At 36.5% G+C, this 24,148-nt stretch overlaps 2 protein-coding genes across 2 annotated transcripts; both read left to right on the top strand.

Annotated features, from left to right (window-relative positions):
* Positions 1-427: 427 nt before the first annotated feature.
* LOC140845949 (olfactory receptor 14A2-like) lies at positions 428-1,261 on the top strand. Its single transcript, XM_073221267.1, has one exon. The coding sequence runs from the start codon at positions 428-430 to the stop codon at positions 1,259-1,261; it is 834 nt and encodes a 277-aa protein (XP_073077368.1).
* Positions 1,262-6,656: 5,395 nt separating this feature from the next.
* On the top strand, positions 6,657-19,026 carry LOC118973877 (olfactory receptor 5B12-like). Its single transcript, XM_073221434.1, has 3 exons — positions 6,657-6,667; positions 7,159-7,286; positions 18,092-19,026. The coding sequence occupies exons 1-3, from the start codon at positions 6,657-6,659 to the stop codon at positions 19,024-19,026; spliced, it is 1,074 nt and encodes a 357-aa protein (XP_073077535.1).
* Positions 19,027-24,148: the final 5,122 nt, after the last annotated feature.

Consider the following 24,148-nt stretch of genomic DNA (forward strand, 5'->3'; position numbering starts at 1 on the left):
TATTGCAGCACTAATTGGGTTGGGAAAAATTTATTAAATCATAATAAATTATAATTTATTGTATTTATCTGGTAGGAAGTTATGGCAGAGGCTACAGGGTGAGGTGTAACTCATATAAGGAATTATGGACTTCATGTATCATTCATGGAATCCTTTTATCTTAAAAAATGAACTTTTCAGTACTCTTCAGAGGCATTTAAGGTGGATCTATGCCTCTTCTTCAATGAAATGATTCTGCATATCAGTATGGTTCCTGTAAATTAATGTTTCTTTGCATATCTCCTTCTCTTGACAGGCAGTGAAGAGAATCCAGCATGTGGTCAATGCCACAATGGCCATAGGGTTTCTTCTTCTGGGGTTTTCTGAAGTCTGGGAGCTCCAGATTGTACACGGTGTGCTCTTCCTAGTGGTTTACCTGGCTGTCCTAATGAGTAACCTTCTGATCATTACTCTCATCACCCTAGACCTGCAGCTACAAACACCCATGTACCTCTTCCTGAAGAATTTGTCCTTACTGGATGTCTTCCTCGTGTCTGTCCCAATCCCAAAATTCATTGTCAACAACCTAACTCACAACACTTCTATTTCCATTTTAGGATGTGCTTCCCATGTACTCTTAATGACTTCCTTTTCAGCAGGTGAGATATTTGTGCTCACTGCCATGTCCTATGACCGCTATGTGGCGATTTACTGTCCTCTGCACTATGAGGTCTTCAGGAGTGGTGGCACCTGTGCCCTGATGGCTGGTGTTTCCTGGGTTACTGGGGGGTTATTTGGAGCTGTGTACACAGTTGGCACATTTTCCATGCCCTTCTGTGGCTCCAATGTGATTCCACAGTTTTTTTGTGATGTCTCCTCATTACTAAGGATGTCCTGCTCTGAAACACGAATGATAGTTTATGTGAGTATTGGACTAGGTATGTGTTTAGGCATGTCTTGTTTTATCTGTATCATGATCTGTTACATTTCTATTTTCTCCACAGTGCTGAAGATTCCTACCACGAAAACTCTGTCTAGAGCTTTCTCCACATGCCTTCCCCATCTCATTGTTCTCACCCTTTTTATGACAACTGCCTGTTTTGTTGATCTCAAACCACCTTCAAACTCACCATCAGTTACTGAGAGGCTGCTTTCTGTGATCTACACTGTGGTACCTCCAACAGTGAACCCTGTAATCTACAGCCTCAGGAACAAGGACATGAAGCAGGCTCTGCTGAGATTGCTGCATAGGACACATGGCCAAAACTCTCACTTCATGTAATACATCCAAACATCCCCAGGAATCGCTGGATGTTTTTTCTCATCATTTAACTTATTCATAAATTTGGGAAAGACTGAGGAAAGAACACAGTGTCCTAAGTACTCAAAAGCCTGAATGACTGTTGCAAAGTTCAGAGAATTGAATCCCATCAGGCTGACACAAGGGGGGGCGTGTGCTCAGTTGGTCATTTGCAAGAAATTGGTCCTCCCTTTGCGGCACAGCTCTGAAAGAATTGTTTCTCTTTTTATAAGTTTTGATTTTGGTCATCTTTCAAGTCATTTTCTCTATTCCATTAACTGAAAAGAAAAAAAAATATTGGGGTGCTTCAATGACGACAGTACATGAAGCATTTGATCTACAAAGGTGAAATTTACTCCTGACTTTCCTGAAGGATCTGACTGTCTAGCACTGAAGCAGAAAAAAAAGCAGGCAAAATTAACATGGTGAGCTCAGGGCCATTTTAGGATTGTGCCCCTATCAATAAACAGTCCTTTGGAGGGACACCTGAAGCAGAGACAACACCCTGGAGGGAGGTAATCCAGTTCTCAAAGACACATAGTGCCCTGCCTAGTGAATATTATTTCCTGGAAGACACCAGGCAGAGGTCTGAAGCTGTGTGTGCGCCTGAGCGTTTAGTTGTCTATAATTCAGAAAGCCTTTTACCTCTACTTGAGATAGATAAGGAATCTAACCTAGGTCTGGAAAGAAGATAGGATATGTGTTAAAATTATGGAAGTAGTTCAATTGAAGATGAGCTACTCGCTAATTATTCCTACAATGCGAAAGATTTTTCATTACACAAAATGTAATCCATGTATTTTATGTGTTATCAAGTAACTTTCTTGGATTTAACATTGACTTTGTTCTGTCCTTAAGATAAAAAAATACACTGTTTCAATCATGTTATGTTTTTCTGCAATGTGATACCAGTGTTTGTTTCATTGTCACTTGGCGTAAATGTATGATTCTGCATTGTTTCTCAGTCATGCGACATCATTTAACATGTTCCCAAACACCCTCTGATAACTTTTGATTCTTACCATACCAATACTAGATATTGTAAAAATATGATAAGATAAAATAAAATTTTTGTTTCTCTTACATATAAAATTATCCTTAAGATTTTCCATAGTCAATGGAAATAAAACACCAAATTTTTTTTTCTTTTTCCTTAAAGAAAGACATATGTAAATATAAATAATTTCATGTAAAGGTTCACCATGTGTCAAGGTTACTGTCAAGGAAGATTGTCACCACAGAAAAGATTATTAGGTTGTCCTCAATTAAATTTGTTGTGATAAAGTAGAACTGGTTTAAATATTTCAGAATTTGAATTCTTTATGAAAATCCTTGGAGATACTTCAGTTCCCTCATTGTTTATAATATGTTTTATTACTAGAGAAAACACTGATTAAAAAGTTACTATATTTCTTTCAGAAGAGTGGCAGCCAGTAAATAGAGAAGCAAAGATACAGTTAGAAAAGTCATAATGTTTAATCATCTATATCATGATTAATCCAAGTGGTGATCCGCAGTGGGCACCCCGACGGCAGGGGGAGTGCTGTGAGGGAACAAGGTTCTCACGTGCCGGTGACGACTGGGCATTCTGTATTTTCAAACAGAAGGAATTTAGGAAATGACAAGGGCAGGAAGGAATTTCTGATCTTCCTATGAAGCAGATGATGAAACACTTACATGAGAAGGTGCTCTCTCTACACCCAGAGATATACATCCTTCACCCACCCACCCATGCCAACCCTTCCCCCTTGGTAACCACCAGCCTCTTTATCCCCAGAGACGGGGAGGAAACTGTTAAACCAGCCTCACAAAGTCCTTCCCAGTGTGCAGTCAGCTCAAACTTTTGTCCCATCACGCCTCTCCACCGTATCCTCCTCTTCATCTAACCGAGCATAAGGAATCTCAGGTTTCACCATTTCTTTGGGTCTTTTTTTCCCATGGAGGAAAACTTATATTAAATAAATATGTACAAAATCATCTTGTTACAGAGGTTCCGGTCAAGCACTTCAAGGGGGGAGGGAAATGCACTTTCTACCACTACTGTTTCCGGAACCCCAACAGGAATGGCTGGGACACCCCACTGGAGAGTCTGCAGAGAGGCTCCTGGGAAAACTAGAAGAGGACGGCACAGGCTAACACCTGTTATCCAAGTCCGCTCTTCTGGATCTCTGCCTTAAAAGTTCTGTGCATTGTGGCTCCCGTCCCTGTGACTCGGGGGGGCCCACGTGCTCTGCAGGTCCTTCCTCTTTCATATACAGTCACACCTTTCCTGTGGCTCTTGAGGACTTGTCTTTCTTTTCCTCCTGCCACGGACGCCAGCTGCTGTCTCTTGTCTGTGCAGGAGGACAGCTGTCAAGTGGGGGCTTTATTTATTATATGGCCAGAGAGAAATGTGAGCTACACCCCATCTACAGGTAACATCCTACTCATCCTGGCAGATATCGGGAGAGGTTGTCTATGTCTTTTGGCTATCTTTTAGAGTGGTTCAGAACCTTCAGACAAGTGCATTTCTTCATTGAAATTTAGCTAGTATACAATGCTGTGTTGGTTTCAGATGTACAACATAGTGATTTGACCAACATATACATCACATGTTCAAAAAAAAACTGTGGTTACCACGTGTCACCAAGTAAATTATAATATCACTGACTATATTCCCTATGCTGTACTTAAATCTTCATGCATGTTTTATTTTATTTCATTGAGGTTTAGTTAATATACAATCTTATGTTTCAAGTATAGAAATTTGTGTTTGAACAATTACACATTATTAAATTATCACCCCAAAGAGTGTAGTTACTATCTGCCAACATAAAAAGGTGTTACATACTGCTTTTCCATCCCCAATACCAACTAATACTGTGATTGAGATTTTCTGCCTCTTTATCCCCCTCACACACCCCACCCACGCACCCAGGCCAACACTTCCCCTTTGGTAACCACCAGTCACTTCTCAGTGTGAGTCTACTCTGTTTTCATTTCATTTTGTTTTGTTTTTATATCCTACATGTAAGTGAAATCACATGATGTTTGTCACTCACTGCCTGGCTTATTTCATTTAGCATCATACCCTCTAGATCAAACCATGTTGTTGCAAATAACAGGGTTTCTTTCTTTTTTATGGCTGACTCATATTCCATTGTGTATATGGACCACTTCTTCTTCATCCATTCATCTATTGCAGGGCATTTTGGTAGCTCCCATATGTTGGCTATTGTAAATAATGCAGCAATAAATATAGGGATGCATATATGTCCTTACTTCTCAAGTGAGTCTCTTGCAGTCAACATAGATATGAGTCTTATGTTTTTATCCATACAAGCACTCCCTGTTTTTTTGATTGGCAAACTTAGTCCATTTACATTTAAAACAATAAGGCAATAATGAATAGTATATACTTATTCACACTGTTCATTGTTTTGTGACTGTTTTTTCCCCCAGAATCAATGGCTTTTATTTATTTTTTAAGTATTTATATTAAGGTACATACTATAAAATACACAAATTTTAGTGTTTAACTCCATAAATTTTGATGTTTTTATACACTTATGTAACCATCTCTCAGATCAAGATATCAAATATTGTCACTATTGTTCCCCCTTTTTGTGGTTGTTTTTGTAGATCATCTCTGTCTCTTCCACTGTTGCAAAACACTGTGGTTTGATGACTTTCCTTGTTACATATAGACTCCTTTCTAATTTTAATTTCTGTATTTGCTGTTAAGTTTTTGTTTTTTGTGGGATATATATATTCTATATAAATAACTGTCTGTTTTAAACTTACAAACACTGAATTTAAACATATTCCAGCATGTTACCTTTCTATTCCTCCCATTTTATATTTTAATGATGCATTTTTCTTTTTATCAATGCCTCCTTTATCTAATTTTTGCAATTTTAGTTAAATGTCCTACTTTTGCCTTTTAACTGTCATGCTTACTTTGTAAATGATTAATTCACTACCTTTATCCCCTAGTTATCTATTACAGGGAGGTTGGTACTTTTGTATGTTTTCTTATCATTAACTAATTTCTGTTCTTTTTGGCTTAAAGAAGGCCCCCTAAATTTCAAGTAGGGTTTTTAGTAGTGATCTACTTCTTTAACTTTTGCCAACTTTAAATGCTCTTAATCCCTTCTTTAATCCTGAATATTAATTTGCTGGGTAGAGAATTTTTGATTGGAAGTTTGTTTGTTTGCTTCCTTTCAGCACTTTGAATATGTAATGCTGTTCCTTTTGGCCTGTAAAGTTTCTGCTAAAATATCTGCTTATAGATTTATGGGGTTTCCCCTGTATGTGACAAGCTGTTTTCTCTTGTTGTTTTCCATATTTTATTTTTGTCTTCAACTTGTGCAGTTCAATTATAATGTATCTTGGTGTGGATATCTTTGGCATCATCCTTTTTGAAGCTCTCTGGGCTTCCTGTACCTGGGTGCCTGATTCCTTCCCCAGATTAGGGCAGAACTTAATACTTCCCACTTGAATCATTCATTGTTTCTTGAAATTATTTTTGCAACCCTTTCTCTCTCTTCACCCTGTAAGACCCCTATAATATGAATGTTACTCAACTTGGTGTTGTCCAAAATATCCCTTAAGTTGTCTTTACTTTTTCTAATTCTTTTCTTATTCTGCTGCCAGTCAGCAGATTGTTAAAAACTTGAACTCTTTCTTATAATAAAGATCAACCTATTAGGTAATTTGTAAAACTAAAAGGTTATTAATCCAAAATCAATAAATCAAATTATTTTTCCAGTTTTTAAAAATCTTGTTGAGTCATATGCATAGAGTCCCATATAGACCATCTTAGACTTAATACTGAAAATACTTAAATGTATAGCAATACATACAGGTTTTCAAATATGGGGCATAATCATTGCATGCTTAAAACAAATATTGTTTGTCCATGGCATCTGACAAATTAAACAATGTAATTGAACGTGAAATCTGAAAATGCCATTCCTAATTTGGTAGTGGATATACAATTTACTCTCCACTTTTAAGTCCTCACAAATCCATTTTAAAACATTGAGATTGGGAAATGATATATATAGTCATACACATTACTTACGCAAGTTAGGATAGAATTATTTCATACTAGCATATTTTAGCAAAGGCTTTGACGAGTTTGAAAATTAATTAAAATACCATTTGCTTGAACCAACCAAACAGGTACCATAGAGACCTGTGGAAAAAAAATGTCTCTTAAAGCAGAAAGTCCAAAGTCCGTGCCTCTGGGGTTGGACATTGAATTGATCATCATAGCTCCACTTGGGACAGCTACTCTAGCTTCATTGTGTTTCAGTTTTCTCATCTTTAAAACTAATTATTAACAGTAAGAACCAAAGTAATGACTCACAAAGATCATGTTAGATAGTAGGCTATGACCGTCAAGTGAGCTTTTGTCGTATGTTCCTCACTGTTAGCTGTTACGAGTTTACATTTACATGGCTGTTCCTTGACTACCGTTTTAAAGAACTGGACAACACCAAAGAAATTAACAATTTTGAACCAGAAGACAGTTTTTACATATAATGGTTGTCCATAAGTGATTCAGACGTTGCTACATATTAGGTTTAATAAATTTGTAAAACCCACTATTTAGGATTTATTGCTCTTGAACTTCTTTTCTTTGTATTCCTTACTATTCTGTCTCACTCCTCAATTACTGTTATTTATTTATTAAGTTAATGAATTAATAATTTTGGTCCTTTACTACCCAATCAAGCAAACTTTGTGAGAGTCCTGTCATCTCCCGGGTCTCCAGATTCCTGACGTATAATGTTCAACCTTCTAAATTTTCAAAGCGTCACTTTTCAATGAAGGTTTCTTAATGAAGAGTCAATTGATGATTGCATTTGAGCAAAGACTCATTCATTTTTTAGACTAAATGTAAAAACAGACTATGGCCAGACCGCAGATGAAAACAGAGCTCTGACTCCAACCTCCCAAGCAGCCAGACCAGGGAGTCCGACCACAGCCCCTGCAGCATCAGCAGCAGGGCCAGGACTCGGTCAGTAACTACCTGTTTCCAATTTTTTTGCCCCATTTTCATTTCAGGACCAACCAGAGAAAGTCAGATATGCCCCCCAAACCAATCTTATAGGATGGCCCACCCCTCCGTAGTCACGTCCAGCTCCTCTGCCTGAACAACGTCCTGTCGGGAACACCTGGACCCTCCTTTTCCTTCTCTCTCCCTTTCCTTACCTGACACTGCGCTCCCATTCCCTTATGCTCTTAATGCAGCTAAGAATACTTCACTCTCTTACTACAGTTGTTGCAATGTTTTTAGTGTGTGTTAGAGCACAACCCCCTTCATTACTCTTCCTGAACAGTATTTTCCAAACTTTTCTTATGCATTTCTTTCCATGGGAAATTTATGGTCATTTATCTAGCTCAATAAAAATGCTCCTTGGAAATTTTGATACCATTTTAAATTTAGTAAAATGACAGAACTCACCACTTAGTGAGATTTCCCAACTTAGAACATGGGCTGGCTTTCCATGTGCTCAAATTTATTTTTTTATATTGAAACTGGTACTGAGGTCACAAAATTAACATGTAAGAAATAACACCAAAAATGTACAGTGTACACTGTACTCAGTATCTCACCACGGTAACATTCTGCAAAACTAAACTACAATATCACAATCATCTTACTGGCAATTGCTGGATTGTGTGCTAAGGGTCTGCTTAGACCTGTAAGAAATGGCCAAACTGCCTTCCAGTGTGACAGCTGCACCAGGTCACGTTCTCACGGGCCGGAGGTGAGAGCTTCTGCCGCTTCGCATCCCTGAGAGCCCTGAGTGCTGTTGGCATTCTTATTTTGGAAGTTCTAACAATTGTCCAGTGTTATCTCACTGTGTTCATGTACCTTCTCTTTTCAAATTCTTCATGTTAGCTTTTGCAGAGAAAATTATTTTAATTGTGATAAGATCCAGTTTAATATTTTTTATTGGTTATATTGAGGTATCATTGATACACAATCTCATGTTGCTTTCAAGTATACAACACAGTGGTTCCACTGTTACCCATGTTATTAAACCCTCACCCCCACTGTTGTGGTTACTATCTGTCAACACAGAGAGATGTTACAGAACCATGACTGTATTCTCTGTGCTGCACTTCTATCCCTGTGACCAATTTATGTCACAATAAAGAATATCTGTTCCCCTTGATCTCCCTCACCTTCACTACCCGCCCGCCCCAGACCCTCCCCCTTAGGAACCACTAGTCATTTCTCAGTGTCTATGAGTCTACTGCTATTTTGCTCATTCTGTTTGGCTTTGTTTTTATATTCCACAAATAAATGAACTCATATGATATCCATGTTGAATTAATTTGTGTTAATGTGAACCAATAGAGTGAACTGTAGCAATTTTTTCTTCAGCTATTTATGCCCAATTTCTCCAGCACCAATTGCATAAAAAGCAATCTTTCCTCCACCAATTGCTTTAAACTTTGTCAAAAAACACTGTCATAATTCTAGTCTGTTTCTGGATTCTCTCTTCTGTTCCACTGATTCATGTGCCTATCCTACAGTGTAAACAACAAAGCCAGTCTTACGGCATCTAGAGAATAATATTGTTGAAGTACTTATTTCTACATTATTCTTAGTTCCAGAATTGTTATACCTACTCTCATTTATGTATCTTTCCACTAAAATTTTAGTATAAGGTTGTCTATGTCTACGGTGTCATATTGATTGGAGTAGTATCAGACCTATAAATCAATTTGTGGATAATTGATATCTGTATTTATTAGCTTTCTCATCTGAACTTTGAAGGAACTGAAGAACCCTTGTCACATAACTACCATCAAATCACAGCACTAGGAGACATAACAATGATGTTTTACAGCCAGAGTAACCCTGGTGACATGACAAATAGATGCACTATTCTGAAAAGAAAAGGGGCATTAGGTAAAAACTAAGGACATTTCGATAAAGTACAGACTTTGGCTAATAATAATATGTGTCGATATTGGTTCATTAATTTCAACAAATTCTCATATTAATTTGTAATGTTACTAATACAAGAAACTGATAATGGAAGACATAGGGATTAATTCTACCTTCCCAACTAATCTGTAAATTAAACTATTTCTATACAATTTTCAAAGAAAAGGTAAGCATCGCAATGCTGCAATGATTTTTTAGCTCATTTCTTCACCTTCCCAAAATTAAGTTGATATGTCACAAAATATATTAATCCCCCTGTATTTGTTATACTGTATACACTAGTGCTTGCCTTCCTAATGATTTACTAATACATATTGATATATTTAAAATTCATTCAGCATTGTATTTTTGGACTGAATATAAATAAGTCAATGATTAGCTCTCTTAAGACTTGCACTCCCATTAGGAAAGTTCCTGTATTTTCTGACCCTAGAGTAACTGGGTATTTTGTTAATAAAAGTAATGCAAGGTGGTTTTGTCCTCTGGCAGTTAAAATAAGTGATTATAAACCCTATGCATCAGGTAATTCATGCTCTCCAGGAAGCAACATGCCTTTAAAAATGGTTTTCATTTGTAAGAGTTGGTGGGATTGCGGTCCAGAAAATCTCTTTATGAAAGAGGAGGAAAATATATCCTAAATTTTGTATAGATGCTTCCAGATAATTGTAATTTCTTTTTTGGCAGTTACTGCAAGAATATAGTGATATGAGTACTGTCTGTATTCAGCACATCATGATTATAGACACTATATTTTTTACAGCTATATTGAGGCATGATTGATAAAGACTGTATAAATTTAAGGTGTACAATGTGATGTTTAAGTATGTATATATTGTGATATCTTTACCAACACCAAGGTAACACAGCAATCACCTAACAAAGTTAACTTTCTGTGTGTGTTTGTAAGGATAACTGACACCTACTTTTTATAAATTTCAAGTATACACAGCAGTATTATTTAACTACAATCACCATTGCTGTACATTAGACCATCAGAACATAGTCATGTTAAAATGGGATGTTTGTCTTCTCTTCCCCCCAATACCCAGTCTCTGTTCTATTCCACTGGACTGTGGGTCTGTTCTTGTGCCAGTAACAAATTGTCTTCATTACTGTGGCTTTGTAGCAGAACTTGAAGTTAGGGAGTATAATTCCCCCCACTTTATTCTTCCTTCTAAGGACTTTTTTGGCTATTTGGTGTCCTTTGTGGTTCCATATGAATTTTAGAGTTATTTGATGTAGTTGATTGAAAAATGCTGTTGGTATTTTGATAGGGATTATTTTAAATCTGTAGATTGCTTTAGGCAGAATGGCCATTTTGGCAATATGGATTCTTCTTATCCGTGAGTATGGGATGTATTTCCATTTACTGGTGTCTTTTTAATTTCTCTCATGAGTATCTTGTAGTTTTCAGGATATAGGTCTTTCACTTCCTTGCTTAGGTTTATTCCTAGGTTGATTTTTCTATTTTGATGCAATTGTAAATGGAATTGTTTTCCAGATTTCTCTTTATGAAAGTTTATCATTAGTATATAGGAAAGCCACAAATTTCTGTATATTAATTTTGTATCTTGCAACTTTACAGAATTCAGTTATTAGTTCTAGTAGTTTTGGAGTGGATTTTTTAGGGTTTTTATCTACAATGTCATGTCATCTACAAACAGTGACAGTTTAACTTCTTCCTTAACAATCTGGATGCCTTTTATTTCTTTGTGTTCTCTGATTTCCATGCCTAGGACCTCCAGTAAAAATGGGGAGAATAGGCATCCTTGTCTAGCTCCCAATCTTAGAGGAAAAGCTTTCAGCTTTTCACTGTTAAGTATAATGTTGGCTGTGGGTTTATCATATATGGCCTTTATTATGTTGAGGTACTTGCCCTCTATACCTATTTTGTTGAGAGTTTTTATCATAAATGAATGTTGAACTTTGTCAAATGCTTTTTCAGCATCTATGGAGATGATCATGTGGTTTTTGTCCTTCTTTTTGTTGATGTGGTGGATGATGTTGATGGCTTTTCAAATGTTGTACCACCCTTGCATCCCTAGGATGAATCCCACTTGATCATGTTGTATATTCCTCTTGATATATTTTCTTTGGATTCATTAATCTACAATTACATGAGGAACATTATGTTTACTAGACTCTCCCCTTCACCAAGTCCCACCCGCCCCACAATCCCCATTACAGTCACTGTCAATCAGTGTTGTAAGATGCTGTAGAATCACTACTTGTTTGCTCTGTTTTGCACAGCCCTCCGAGTGCCTCCCCCAACATTATACATGCTAATGGTAATGCCCCCTTTCTTTTCCCCTCCCTTATCCCTCCATTTGCACCCATCCTCCCCAGTCCCTTTCCCTTTGGTAACTGTTAGTCCATTCTTGGGTTCTGTGAGTCTGCTGCTGTTTTGTTCCTTCAGTTTTTTCTTTGTCCTTATACTCCACATATGAGTGAAATCATTTGTTACTTTTCTTACTCCACCTGGCTTATTTCACTGAGCGTAATACCCTCTAGCTCCATCCATGTTGTTGCAAATGATAGGATTTGTTTTCTTCTTGTGGCTGAATAATATTCCATAGTGTACATGTACCATATCTTCTTTATCCATTCATCTACTGATGGACATTTAGGTTGCTTCCATTTCTTGGCTATTGTAAATAATGCTGCAATAAACATAAGGGTGCATCTGTCTTTTTCAAACTGGGCTGCTGTATGCTTAGGGTAAATTCCTAGAAATGGAATTCCTGGGTCAAATGGTATTTCTATTTTGAGCTTTTTGAGGAACCTCCATACTGCTTTCCACAATGGTTAAACTAATTTACATTCCCATCAGCAGTGGTCTCCTAAAATAAATGCACTGAATTCTATTTCCCCATTTAGTTCTGTTTGTATTTCTTTCACATATGTAGGTGCTCCTATGTTGGGTGCGTAGATATTTGTAGTGGTTATATACTGTTGTTGTTCTGACCCTTTTATCATTATGTAATGCCCTTCTTTGTCTCTTGTTAATTTCTTTTTTTTTGAATTAAATTTTATCTGGTACAAGTATTGCAAATCTTGCTTTATTCTCCCAATTGTTTTCTAAAATATCTTTTTCCATCCCTCCACTCTTAGTCTATGTATGTCTTTGGGTTTGGTGTGACTCTCTTGTAGGCAGCATATAGATGGGTCTTGAATTTTATTCATTTTGTAACTCTATGACTTTTGATTGGTGCATTCAGTCCATTTACATTTAAGGTGATTATCGACAGATTGGTACTTATTGCCATTGCATGCTTAGATTTGTGATTACCAAAGGTTCAATGGCAGCTTCTTTATTCTCTAACAGTCTAACTTAAGTTGCTTCTTATATTGTTACAACCACAATCTAAAGATATTTTTTTCTCCTTTCTTTTTTCTTCATCCTCCACACTTCATATATTACATGTCATATTCTGTACTCTTTGTGTATCTCTTGATTGACTTTGGGGGTAGCTGATTTAATTTTTTATTTGGTTAGTAAATAATTGGTCTACTTCCCTCACTGTGGTTTTATTTTCTCTGAGAACAGCTATTTAGCCTTAGGAGCACTTCCATCTAGAGCATTCCCTTTAAAATACACTGTAGAGATGGGTTGTGGAAGGTAAATTCCCTCAACTTCTGCTTATTTGAAAAATGTTTAATCCCTGCTTCAATTTTACATGATAATCTTGCCAGGTAGTGTATTCTTTGTTTGAGGCCCTTATGCTTCATTGCCTTAAATATATCATGCCACTCCCCTCTGGCCTGTAAGGTTTCTATTGAGAAGTCCGATGATAGCCTGATGTTTTTTTCTTTGTAGGTGATCTTTTTTCTCTCTCTGACTGCTTTCAATAATCGAGCCTTGTCCTTGATCTTGCCATTTTAATTATTACACATCTTGGCTGGAGAAGAGAGTATACACAAAAAATCATGTTTATATATACATGTATATATATATATATATATATACACACACACACATACATATGCATATCAAGCTACATTTTTTATACAAACATATGAATAAGAACTTAGAATATATGCAGGTCTTGACACTGCTGGTCACTTTACAAAGATTTGACTCATATAAAAACCTTATGTCCAGGACACCTTGACATCTGAATATGTCCAGATAACAAAACACTTTCAAATATAGAATAAGTAGAAACTTTTAGATCTGCTTCCACAAACCATTCATCCAAGGGTCTCAGTGCAGCTCACATGCCCTTCCCTCTTTGCAGGTGACAGGACCCGGATGCGATGACAGGCTGCTGTCCACTGATTGCAAACATTTGGAGCTACAGTGGATGGGTGCAGGGATGGATGCAGCTGCCAGGCTTGCTTTGACTCCTGAAAATTAGAGCCACGTGCTTAGAATGCTGTGGAGAAACCTATGGGAGCTCAGGTGCCCGGTCATGTTTGATGGTGGAATCTCACCCATTTCTTTACTGTGAAAGAAAATCTCTAATTTTGCTTAAGTCACTTTTTTTATGGGTGTGTTTTGATTCAAAGTTATGGTTTCCAATGAATACATTAGTCAAGCAACTTCCAACAGAGGAGAAGAAATGAGGATTGATGGTGGGGGAAATGTATAGGCAGTTCCTGATTATAATAGGGTATCCATTTCTATTGTCTGAAGTTGTAAAAGGTGAAGGTAACAGATAAAGCAACTGAAGTTAAAATCTGTTTCATAAAGTACAATGGAAACCAGGTAAAGACCTAAAAGAAAGATTACAAATCCTCTAATGTATGAGTAAAGAAATTAAAAAATGGAGAAATGGTTAACATAGATGCCCATTTTGGGTCAAATTGCAGTATTTCCAGTAACTCTTGCCTGGCTGAAGTGCATCTCCAAATAAATAGGTGTTTCCAAGGGGTGGAGAGAAGTAGACCATCTTCATATCAATAGGTAATGACAATGGGGAGTGAGGGAATATCTGGACCAAAGAGGGTGGGCAGGGCCCTTCTTTGCAGGCTGGTCAGGAGAGCCTCTGGCAAGTAGAAGTGGATGACTACTTGGAAGTAATAAACAGGTTTCTCCCACTTTATTTCTCCTTTTGATTTATTTTAGTTTCAAAGGTATTTTGTCCCAGGCTGGAAAAACATTCCCCCTCCCCCAGAGTTACATCTACAAAGTTATAACAAACAAAAGTTTTACTCTTCTATAATGTAGATTTCTTTCACTTACATTAAGTTGAATAAGTATAAAATAAGTATGTGCCTTTTATTATTATAAGTGCCAATTATTAGTAGAAATTTGTACTTTTGAAGAAGTCGATAATATTCTCTCTAGGGAAGTATTTTTTTCCTAAGAGAAAATTGGGTATAATAAACTCTAAAATAAGTTGCAATATTCACACTGTATATGTGAGGTTTATTTTAATTTTTGTTCTTATTTTTCTTTGGGAAGATTATTTTACTTTCTCTCGAATGTTTTTACTGGGAATGAGCTCTCTGAAAAGACAATGAAAGTGTGAAGTAAATTCTGTACTGTTTAAGCCAAAATCAATAACTTGATGTTGGTCAAGATGTTAGTATGGTATGAACATGTATACCTTGGATAAATCAGTTAAGTTGAATACTAAAATGGTAAGATGAAGGGTGTGCAATTTCTACTATTACAGAGTGTTTGTTTAAACAAATGCTTATAATTAATTTCAACCCTAGAAATTGTGTATCCACACGCAAGTGTGTATCCAGATCCTCTGGCTGTGAAGTTCTGCTGCATCAAACGGATTTCTCTGACCCAACGACCTGAATGTGTGTCCCCTAAATTATTGGTCCATGAGACCTAACAGGCAGTAAGGATTCAACAAGCAGGAAGACAGATGAAATTTAGGACATTTTCGACTGCTTTAAATGATTACTTATCAATCCACTGCATTAAAGAGGAAGGATATGCATTTCTTCTTTATCAATACAGCCTTAATAAGAAGCATCTTCCTGTTCATAATTTTTAATGTAATTTTATTTGATATTACTATACTAAAGAAATGATAATATTTTAACTATCTTAAAAAATTCAAGATTTATCAGAGATTATTTTTGCTTGATTAACTAATTTACTTTTTCTACATATAGTGAATCCAAGAAGTAAACGTTTGATAAAGAACAGAGTTTCAGATTAGGTTCATTTCTTTTTAAATGCAGGCAAAGAGTAAGGTATATAATTAAGAAAGCTGTTGTCTGGATAGTATCCATGAGAGAGCTACTCTTGGCCAATTTAATATTTAATGCCTCAAGACATTAATTTTCTTGTAATAGTACCTTTTCAAATTTTATAAATTTACTACATTTTCTTAAACTAAATATATAAAGATGTAGAAAACTGAAATTGTGCTTCTGTAGAGCCTTGCTCTTTCTGATTTTGTGAACTGACAGGGTAGATGGTTTTTGTTTCACATATTTTAATTCACTCACTAAACACCCACTGATTGAATAATGATATCCAAGCACATTGTTGTTAGTGCAATCATTTTCTTCCCTAAATTTCATGACTTTAATATCACGAAAATACTTCTATTTTTCTCTGAAGTACAGTACAGATCTGTGGCTATGAGTGGAAAGAATAAAATCATCCCACAATGACATCAGAGATTCCTATTTAAATATTACATGGGGAAGAGGGATGGGAGGGTGGTCAGAATGGGTGAAGGGGATAAAGAGGTGCAGGCTTCCCATTATGAAATAAATTAGCCATGGGGATGAAAGTACAGTATATGGACTATAATAAATAATATTGTGGAATAGTTGTATATTATCTGCAGATAGTATCTTCATTTGTCATGGTGAGCATTTAGCAATGGATATTATTGTCAAATCACTAAGTTGTACACTGAAAACAATATAAAGTGTACATTAATTTTATTTCAACTAAATAAAGTTAAGGAGTAGTTGCCCACAGGTAACTATTAAAGAGTTTATTCATTTTATGGAATATGTAAGAAAGAGTAAAATTAAAGATTGACATCCATAATGATTCCTTCAGTTTTCAAAAAACAGACAGATAGGCTGGCAGAAAGAATGGAAGTGAGAAGGAAAGATAGAAAGAATAGGAAGGAAAAGAAAATGACCAAGAAAAGAAGGAAGAATATAGTGAAATACTACATTAAAAAAATTTGATAGATAATAATTTCATTTCATTTGTATAAATAAATCTTTACAGGTAGTTTGTATTATTTTACTATGCATTTAATCCCATCAAATATATCATTAATAATTTCCAGTAGATGAAATACGTATTGAGGTTGAACCATTTAAAATGTTTATATTTTCTAATCATCTTTCTCTTTTTCTACCATACACATGTGGTATTTAAAAACATAGTTTTCATAGTGACCAAAAGATTATAGAAATGATATTTAGATCTTCAGTTTAAGTTATTGTAAATACAAATGCAATTCAATAATTAAATGTGTTACTATGGTCAAAAGCTTCAGTCATACATAATTTTGTACCCTCACACTTCCTTGAATAATTACACATATGACGACATGTTTGTTTTAAGGGTAATGGGATTTGAATATCATGCCAATATATTACTTTCTAGTTTCACTTACATTTAGACACTATTGAACTGGTTTTATTTTCCTTTCTTATTTTAGTTTTTTAATGAAATACTGATGAGATACAATATTATGTTGGTTTCACACCCAAGTGACCCAAAAATTGTAGCCATGACCAAATGTTCAACACGGTAAGGGTAGTGACTGTGTCACCACGAAATTATACTACAATGTTGTTAGTACTATTGCCTATGCTGTACCTCCATCTTTCTGATTAAATTATTTTAATATGACAAGTTTATACCTCTTATTCAAGACATCTTTGCATCTGGATCACCAATGGTAACCAGTATCTGTTCTCTGTTTATGAGCCTATTTATGTTATATTTGTTTGCTTATGTCTTATAGGATAAAATATTTTTAAAAAATATACTAATTCTGGAAAACACCTGCTAAAATTCATACTACAATGATAATGATTCTAAGTTATAAAACCATTTCCATATTTATTCTCACCAACACATTTGTATAAACAGGAGACACACCATTCATTCTTTTCCATGTAAAAACTCGTGATAATTATTCTTTTTATGTCTGCTCATTGCTATCAGTTATTAAAATATATACCATGTATTTATTTATTATTGTTTGTGGGTTTTTGTTGTACATGAAAGTGAAATCATGGGGGAGGAGGATGGATGAAAAAAGGTGAAGAGGATAAAAAGGTACAAACTACAAATGATAAAATGAATTAGTCATAAGAGTGGAAGTACAACATAGAGAATATAACCAATAATATGTCATAATAGCGGTAACGGGTACATTTACTATGGTGAGCAACAATTAATGTAATTATTGAGTCATTCTGTTATGCAGCTAAAACCAATGTAATATTGTATAAGAAGTATACTGCAAATTTTTTTTACCTTGAAGTTATATACCTTAAAAATACATAGCTTCTGCCATTGATGTGATTAAACTGGAGATAGTGAATAAAATTCTACACAGTGAGATACTACAAAGCAAAATAAGGTAAATGACCAACTAGGTGTGGAGAACACAAAGGTAGCTCTCACTGAATTGTGGAATCCCAAACACTGGTGAATACAAAATACTTTTTTTAACATCTCCTTAGGGATGCAGAGGGCTTCCTTAGTGTAAGGATGTGAGAATGAGTATTACAAGCAACAACATGAAATCAGAAGATGTTTTAACAACAGTTCTAATAATCGGAATTTTTAATTAATATATGGATAACATATTCATCACCAACCACATACAGTATTTTTCAAATCTCTAATAAATAGTTCCCTTGTTTTTTCTCTAACTTGTGCTTGTTGACTTCCTCCCCTCCAGAAAGACCCCTGTGGAGAGAGGGGATAGACGGCTACAATCTCATCCCCGTGACTCACTTTATCCTCAGGGGGCTCTCTGACCTCCCCGAGGTGTGCTATCCTCTCTCTGTGGTCTTTGCCGTCACCCACCAGGTCACCTTGGTGGGAAATTGGGCCATTCTCTTGGCCATCGGAATGAAGAAGAGGCTGCGCACACCCATGTATTACTTCCTGGCCAATCTGTCCCTCTTAGACATATTGTGCCCATCAGCTACTGTCCCCTGGATGCTGGACAACCTCTTGACTGGGAATCACAGCATTTTCTTCCTGGACTGTGCTTTGCAGCTTTATTTCCTGGTGGCCCTGGTGGGGACTGAGGTCTTCCTTCTCACTGTCATGGCTTATGACCAGTACATGGCCATCTGCTTCCCCCTCCATTACACCCTCATCATGACCAAGGCTCGCTGTGCCCAGCTGGCAGCAGGGTTTCTCCATTCCCTCCTCCATACGGTATCCACCTTCCAACTGTCTTTCTGCAAGTCCAATCGGGTTAACCAGTACTACTGTGACATCCCCCCAGTGGTGGCCCTCTCCTGCTCATCCACCTACATGGCAGAAATGCTTGTTTTAGTGGTAGGAGGTGTCTCGGGAATTGGTGCCTTCCTAACTACCTTCATCTCTTACATTTACATCATATCCACCATCCTAAAGATTCAGTCTGTGGAAGAGAAGCAGAAAGCCTTCTCCACATGTGCCTCCCGCCTCCTGGTGGTCTGTTTGTTCTATGGCACAGCCATCTTCACCTACATTCATCCCTCTTCAAGTCACCACTCCCCAGACAGGGACAGACGCATCGCCATGCTCTATGGGGTTATCACCCCAATGCTAAACCCTATGATCTACAGCTTGGGGAACACAGAGGTGAAAGGGGCACTCGGCAGGGTCCTATGTCACTGAGCATATTTACACTGAGTGTAAGACTAAAACAGAAAAAGTCCCTACTCATTTTAGAACACATTGATAAGAAGAATTTATATAAAATAATTTTTAATTGACACAGAATATATACTTACATATACATTGTAATTTATAAACATGTGAACATACAGGTAAGTGTAACCATACCTATCTGTATGGTTATATGTCTATCTCTCTCAAAGGGGAATTTAAAATGTATTGTCCCAAATAGACATTTCCATAAGCAGCAGAGAACATTAATCACACTGTTAGGAGGTATAATGCGAACCCATCATCAAAGTCAACTTTGGCTTTTGTTCACATTCATAGATATCCATATCTGTAGATATACCTGTATCATCTTTCTTTTATCTACACTTTAAATCTCTATCTAAATCTCTTTCCATTGATACTTGTTTTATTTCATTTTTTTTGAAAATGGCAATAGCCTTTTGCGATTGACTGCCTATACCAATAAATCTTTTATAACATCATTTCACTCAACCTGTCTTTCAGTTTTTGCTTCCACTTACTGTATATTTCTCTGCTTTTCTTCATTTTTGGTAACCCTGTCCACTCTCAGATCTATCTATGTCTCCAAAAAGAGGACTTACTTTCTCAATCTGTTATTTAGTAAGCTAATTCAGTTCACTATATTATTGCCTTTTTAACTTCTCATTTTTCAAAACTGAAAGCACCATATTTAACACATGCACACATTCTTATCAGCTGCCATGAATTTTTGGTGTCAATTTTCCCCAACCACACAGACTAAGTATGATCAGAGAGCTGTTGGTTCTGAGGGGATGGTGCATCTTGCACACTCCATTTTATGTTGTTTACTTTTCCTATCACATCTAGAAATAGGATGATTTTCTCTGTTCACTAATACTTATGTGATTCTTGGCTTTATCTACAATCATGGATCATTTCCTTCATAGTTTCCCCCAACCTGGGGATCCCAATTACCTTCCAGTTTTCGTCCCCAGTCAGATGGTCTCTCTCTGCATTTCTGATTCTCTTTCCACTCCTTGGCATTCACTGTGTTCTCTCTTCCTCTTTTCTGCATTCTCTCCTTCTTTTATCACTACTGAATTGTTCTTACATTATTCAAAGACATCCTGTTAACTCAGTCTCTGGACTGTAATTAATTTTCCAAGTCATTTTCAAATATTTATGAAATGAATGCCTTATCATACATACTTGTACCACATCAGCTAGGCTGTGTGCACATCTCCTGCCATACTTTGGAAACAATTTCATTTTCCAAAGCTCAGCATTGCACTGAAATACATCATCTGCAGCATTCCAGGGCTCTTCACAGAAGTGGCAGGTCCACTGCCCATCATTTTATTATTTTTTGTATCATTAATCTACAATTACATGAGGAATATTATGTTTACTATGCTCTCCCCTTCCCCAAGACCCCCAACAAACGCCCTAACAGTCACTGCCATCAGCGTAGTAAGATGCAGTAGAGTAATTACTGCATTAGGCCCTCCCTGTGCCTCCCCCCACATTATACATGCTAATTGTAATGCCCTCTTTCTCCACCCCCTCTTAACCTTCCCTTCCCACCCCTCCTGCCCAGTTCCTTTCCCTTTGGTAACTGTTAGTCCATTCTTGGGTTCTGTGATTCTGCTGCTGTTTTGTTCCTTCAGTTTTTTCTTTGTCCTTATACTCCACATATGAGTGAAATCGTTTGGTACTTGTCTTTCTCCACCTGGCTTATTTCACTGAGAATAATACCCTCTAGCTCCATCCATGTTGTTGCAAATGGTAGGATTTGTTTTCATCTTATGGCTGAACAATATTCCATTGCGTATGTGTACCACTACTTCTTTATCCTTTTTATCTATTGATGGACACTTAGGTTGCTTCCATTTCTTGGGCATTATAAATAGTGCTGCGATAAACATGGGGTGCATCTGTCTTTTTAAAACTGGGATGCTGCATTCTTAGGGTAAATTCCTAGAAATGGAATTCCTGGGTCAAATGGTATTTCTATTTTGAGCTTTTTGAGGAACCTCCATACTGCTTTCCACAATGGTTAAACTAATTTACATTCCCACCAGCAGTGTAGGAGGGTTCCCCTTTCTCCACAACCTCACCAACATTTGTTGTTGTTTGTCTTTTTGATGGTGGCGTTCCTTACCAGTGTGAGGAGATATCTCATTGTGGTTTCAATTTGCATTTTCTGATGACCAGCGATGTAGAGCATCATTTCATGTGTCTGTTGGCCATCTGTATTTCTTTTTTGGAGAACAGTCTCTTCAGCTCCTCTGCCCATTTTTTAATTGGATTATATGTTTTTTGTTTGTTGAGGCATGTGAGCTCTTTATATATTTTGGATTTCAAGGCTTTATCGGATCTGTCATTTACAAATATATTCTCCCATACTGTAGGGTTCCTTTTTGTTATATTGATGGTGTCTTTTGCTGTACAGGAGCTTTTCAGCATAATATAGTCCCACTTGTTCATTTTTGATTTTGTTTCCCTTGCCCGAGGAGATAAGTTCATGAAGAAGGCACTCATGTTTATGTCCAAGAGATTTTTGCCTATGTTTTTTCTAAGAGTTTTATGGTTTCATGATTTACATTCAGGTCTTTGATCCCTTTTGAATTTACTTTGGTGTATGGGGTTAGACAATGGTCTAGTTTCATTCTCTTACATGTAGCTGTCCATTATTGCCAACACCAAATGTTCAAGAGGCTGTCATTTCCCCATTGTATGTTCATGGCTCCTTTATCATTTATTAATTGACCATATATGTTTGGGTTAATGTCTGGAGTCTCTACTCTGTTCCACTGGTCTGTGGCTCTGTTCTTGTGCCAGTACCAAATTGTCTTGATTACTGTGTCTTTGTAGTAGAGCTTGATGTTGGAGTGTGAGATCACCCCCCCACTTTATTCTTCCTTCTCAGGATTGCTTTGACTAATCAGGGTCTTTGGTGGTTCCATATGAATTTTTGAACTATTTGTTCCAGTTTGTTGAAGAATCCTCTTGGTAATTTGATAGGGATTGCATTGAATCTGTATATTGCTTTAGGCAGATGGCCATTTTGACAATAAAAATGCTTCCTAGCCAAGAACATGGGATGAGTTTCCATTTGTTAGTGTCCTCTTTAATTTCTCTGAAGAGTGTCTTATAGTTTTCAGGGTATAAGTCTTTCACTTCCATGGTTAGGTTTATTCCTGGGTATTTTATTCTTTTTGATGCAATCCTGAATGGAATTATTTTCCTGATTTCTCTTTCTATTAGATCATGTATAGGAAAGCCACAGATTTCTGTGTGTTAATTTTGTATCCTGCAACTTTGCTGAATTCCAATATTAGTTCTAGTAGTTTTGGAGTGGAATCTTTAGGGTTTTTTATGTACAATATCATGTCATCTGCAAATAGTTACAGTTTAACTTCTTCTTTAACAATCTGGATTCCTTGTATTTCTTTGTTTTGTCTAATTGCCATGGCTAGGACCTCCAGTACTATGTTGAATAACAGTGGAGAGAGTGGGCATTCCTGTCTTGTGCCCAATCTCAAAGGAAAAGCATTCAACTTCTCGCCGTTCAGTATGATGTTGGCTGTGGATTTATCATATATGGCTTTTATTGTGCTGAGGTACTTGCCCTCTATATATACCCATTTTGTTGAGAGTTTTTATCATGAATGGATATTGAATTTTGTGACTGCTTTTTCAGCGTCTATGGAGATGATCATGTGGTTTTTGTTCTTTCTGTTTATGTTGTGGATGATGTTGATGGATTTCCGAATGTTGTACTATCCTTGCATCCCTGGGATGAATCCCACTTGGTAATGGTATATGATCCTCTTGATTTATATTTTAATTTGGTTTGCTAATATTTTGTTGAGTATATTTTCATCTACATTCATCAGGGATATTGGTCTGTAATTTTCTTCTTTGGTGTGGTCTTTGCCTGCTTTTGGTATTAGGGTTATGCTGGCTTCATAGAATGAGTTTGGGAGTACACTCCTCTTTTATTTTTTGGAAAACTTTAAGGAGAATGGGTGTTATGTCTTCTCTGTATGTCTGATAAAATTCCGTGGTAAATTCATCTGGCCACGGGGTTTTGCTCTTGGGTAATTTTTTTATTACCGCTTCAATTTCGTTCCTGGTAATTGGTCTGTTTAGATTTTCTGTTTCTTCCTTGGTCAGTCTTGGAAGGTTATATTTTTCTAGGATGTTGTCCATTTGTTATAGGTTTTTCAGCTTGTGAGCATATACGTTTTCATAGTATTCTCTAATAATTCTTTGTGTTTGTGGGGTCCTTCATGATTTTTCCATTCTCCCTGTCATTTGATTTTATACAGTGGTAAAATCCATAGAGTTCTGAAGAAGGAAATAAAGTAATAGTACTACTTTAGTATTATAAATCTTATATTTGTTTTGTGTTTTTTTTTCATTATCTGTCATATAGTTTTCATGTGGTATGAAAAACACAGTCGTCATTTGATAAAATAATAATGCAGGATTTTGTTAAATAGATTACTGTATAAAATTGAATAAAATCTTGAAAAAACAATCATTTGTTTATTTTAGATTCCAAATACTCAAATATTTGTTTGGTGTTTCACCCCTTATTAGAATGTAACACTCTTTGTGATCTTGCTGTTATAACTGTGTTAAACAGTCACCCTGGAATCTAATTCTGACCTATATTCTCTTCTTTAAAATTTAAGATAATCTGAGAAAACCTGACCCAATTACTTGACAAATTCCTAAACAAATTCTTTTGATGTATCTGGCACTTGAGCAGCCATGTGGATGAATATTCAAGTGCAAAATAGTCCCCCTGTAGATGACAAAACACACCAGACAGGTGGATGAATTTTTTGTTTTGCTAATTAGTATGTCTCTGTAACTTGTCATTTTATGTTGTTTACTGTAAAACTAGACTGACAGCAATCATACATGAAAGAGGCACCAGGAAGTTGTAAGGAAGCCAGAAGGACTAAACCTGGTGGCAGTGGGGTACGTAGGACATGGCAACAAAAATGGCGACACCAGCTCTAAATTCAAAGAAACAGTGATTTCAGTTGGCTGCTGTGGCTGCTTGCTGAGCGCTGCTTCCTCAGTGCTAGAACAGGGGTGTGCAGTTGCCATG

This window comes from Manis javanica, chromosome 14 (genome assembly GCF_040802235.1).
Source record: "Manis javanica isolate MJ-LG chromosome 14, MJ_LKY, whole genome shotgun sequence".
Taxonomy (NCBI): domain Eukaryota; kingdom Metazoa; phylum Chordata; class Mammalia; order Pholidota; family Manidae; genus Manis; species Manis javanica.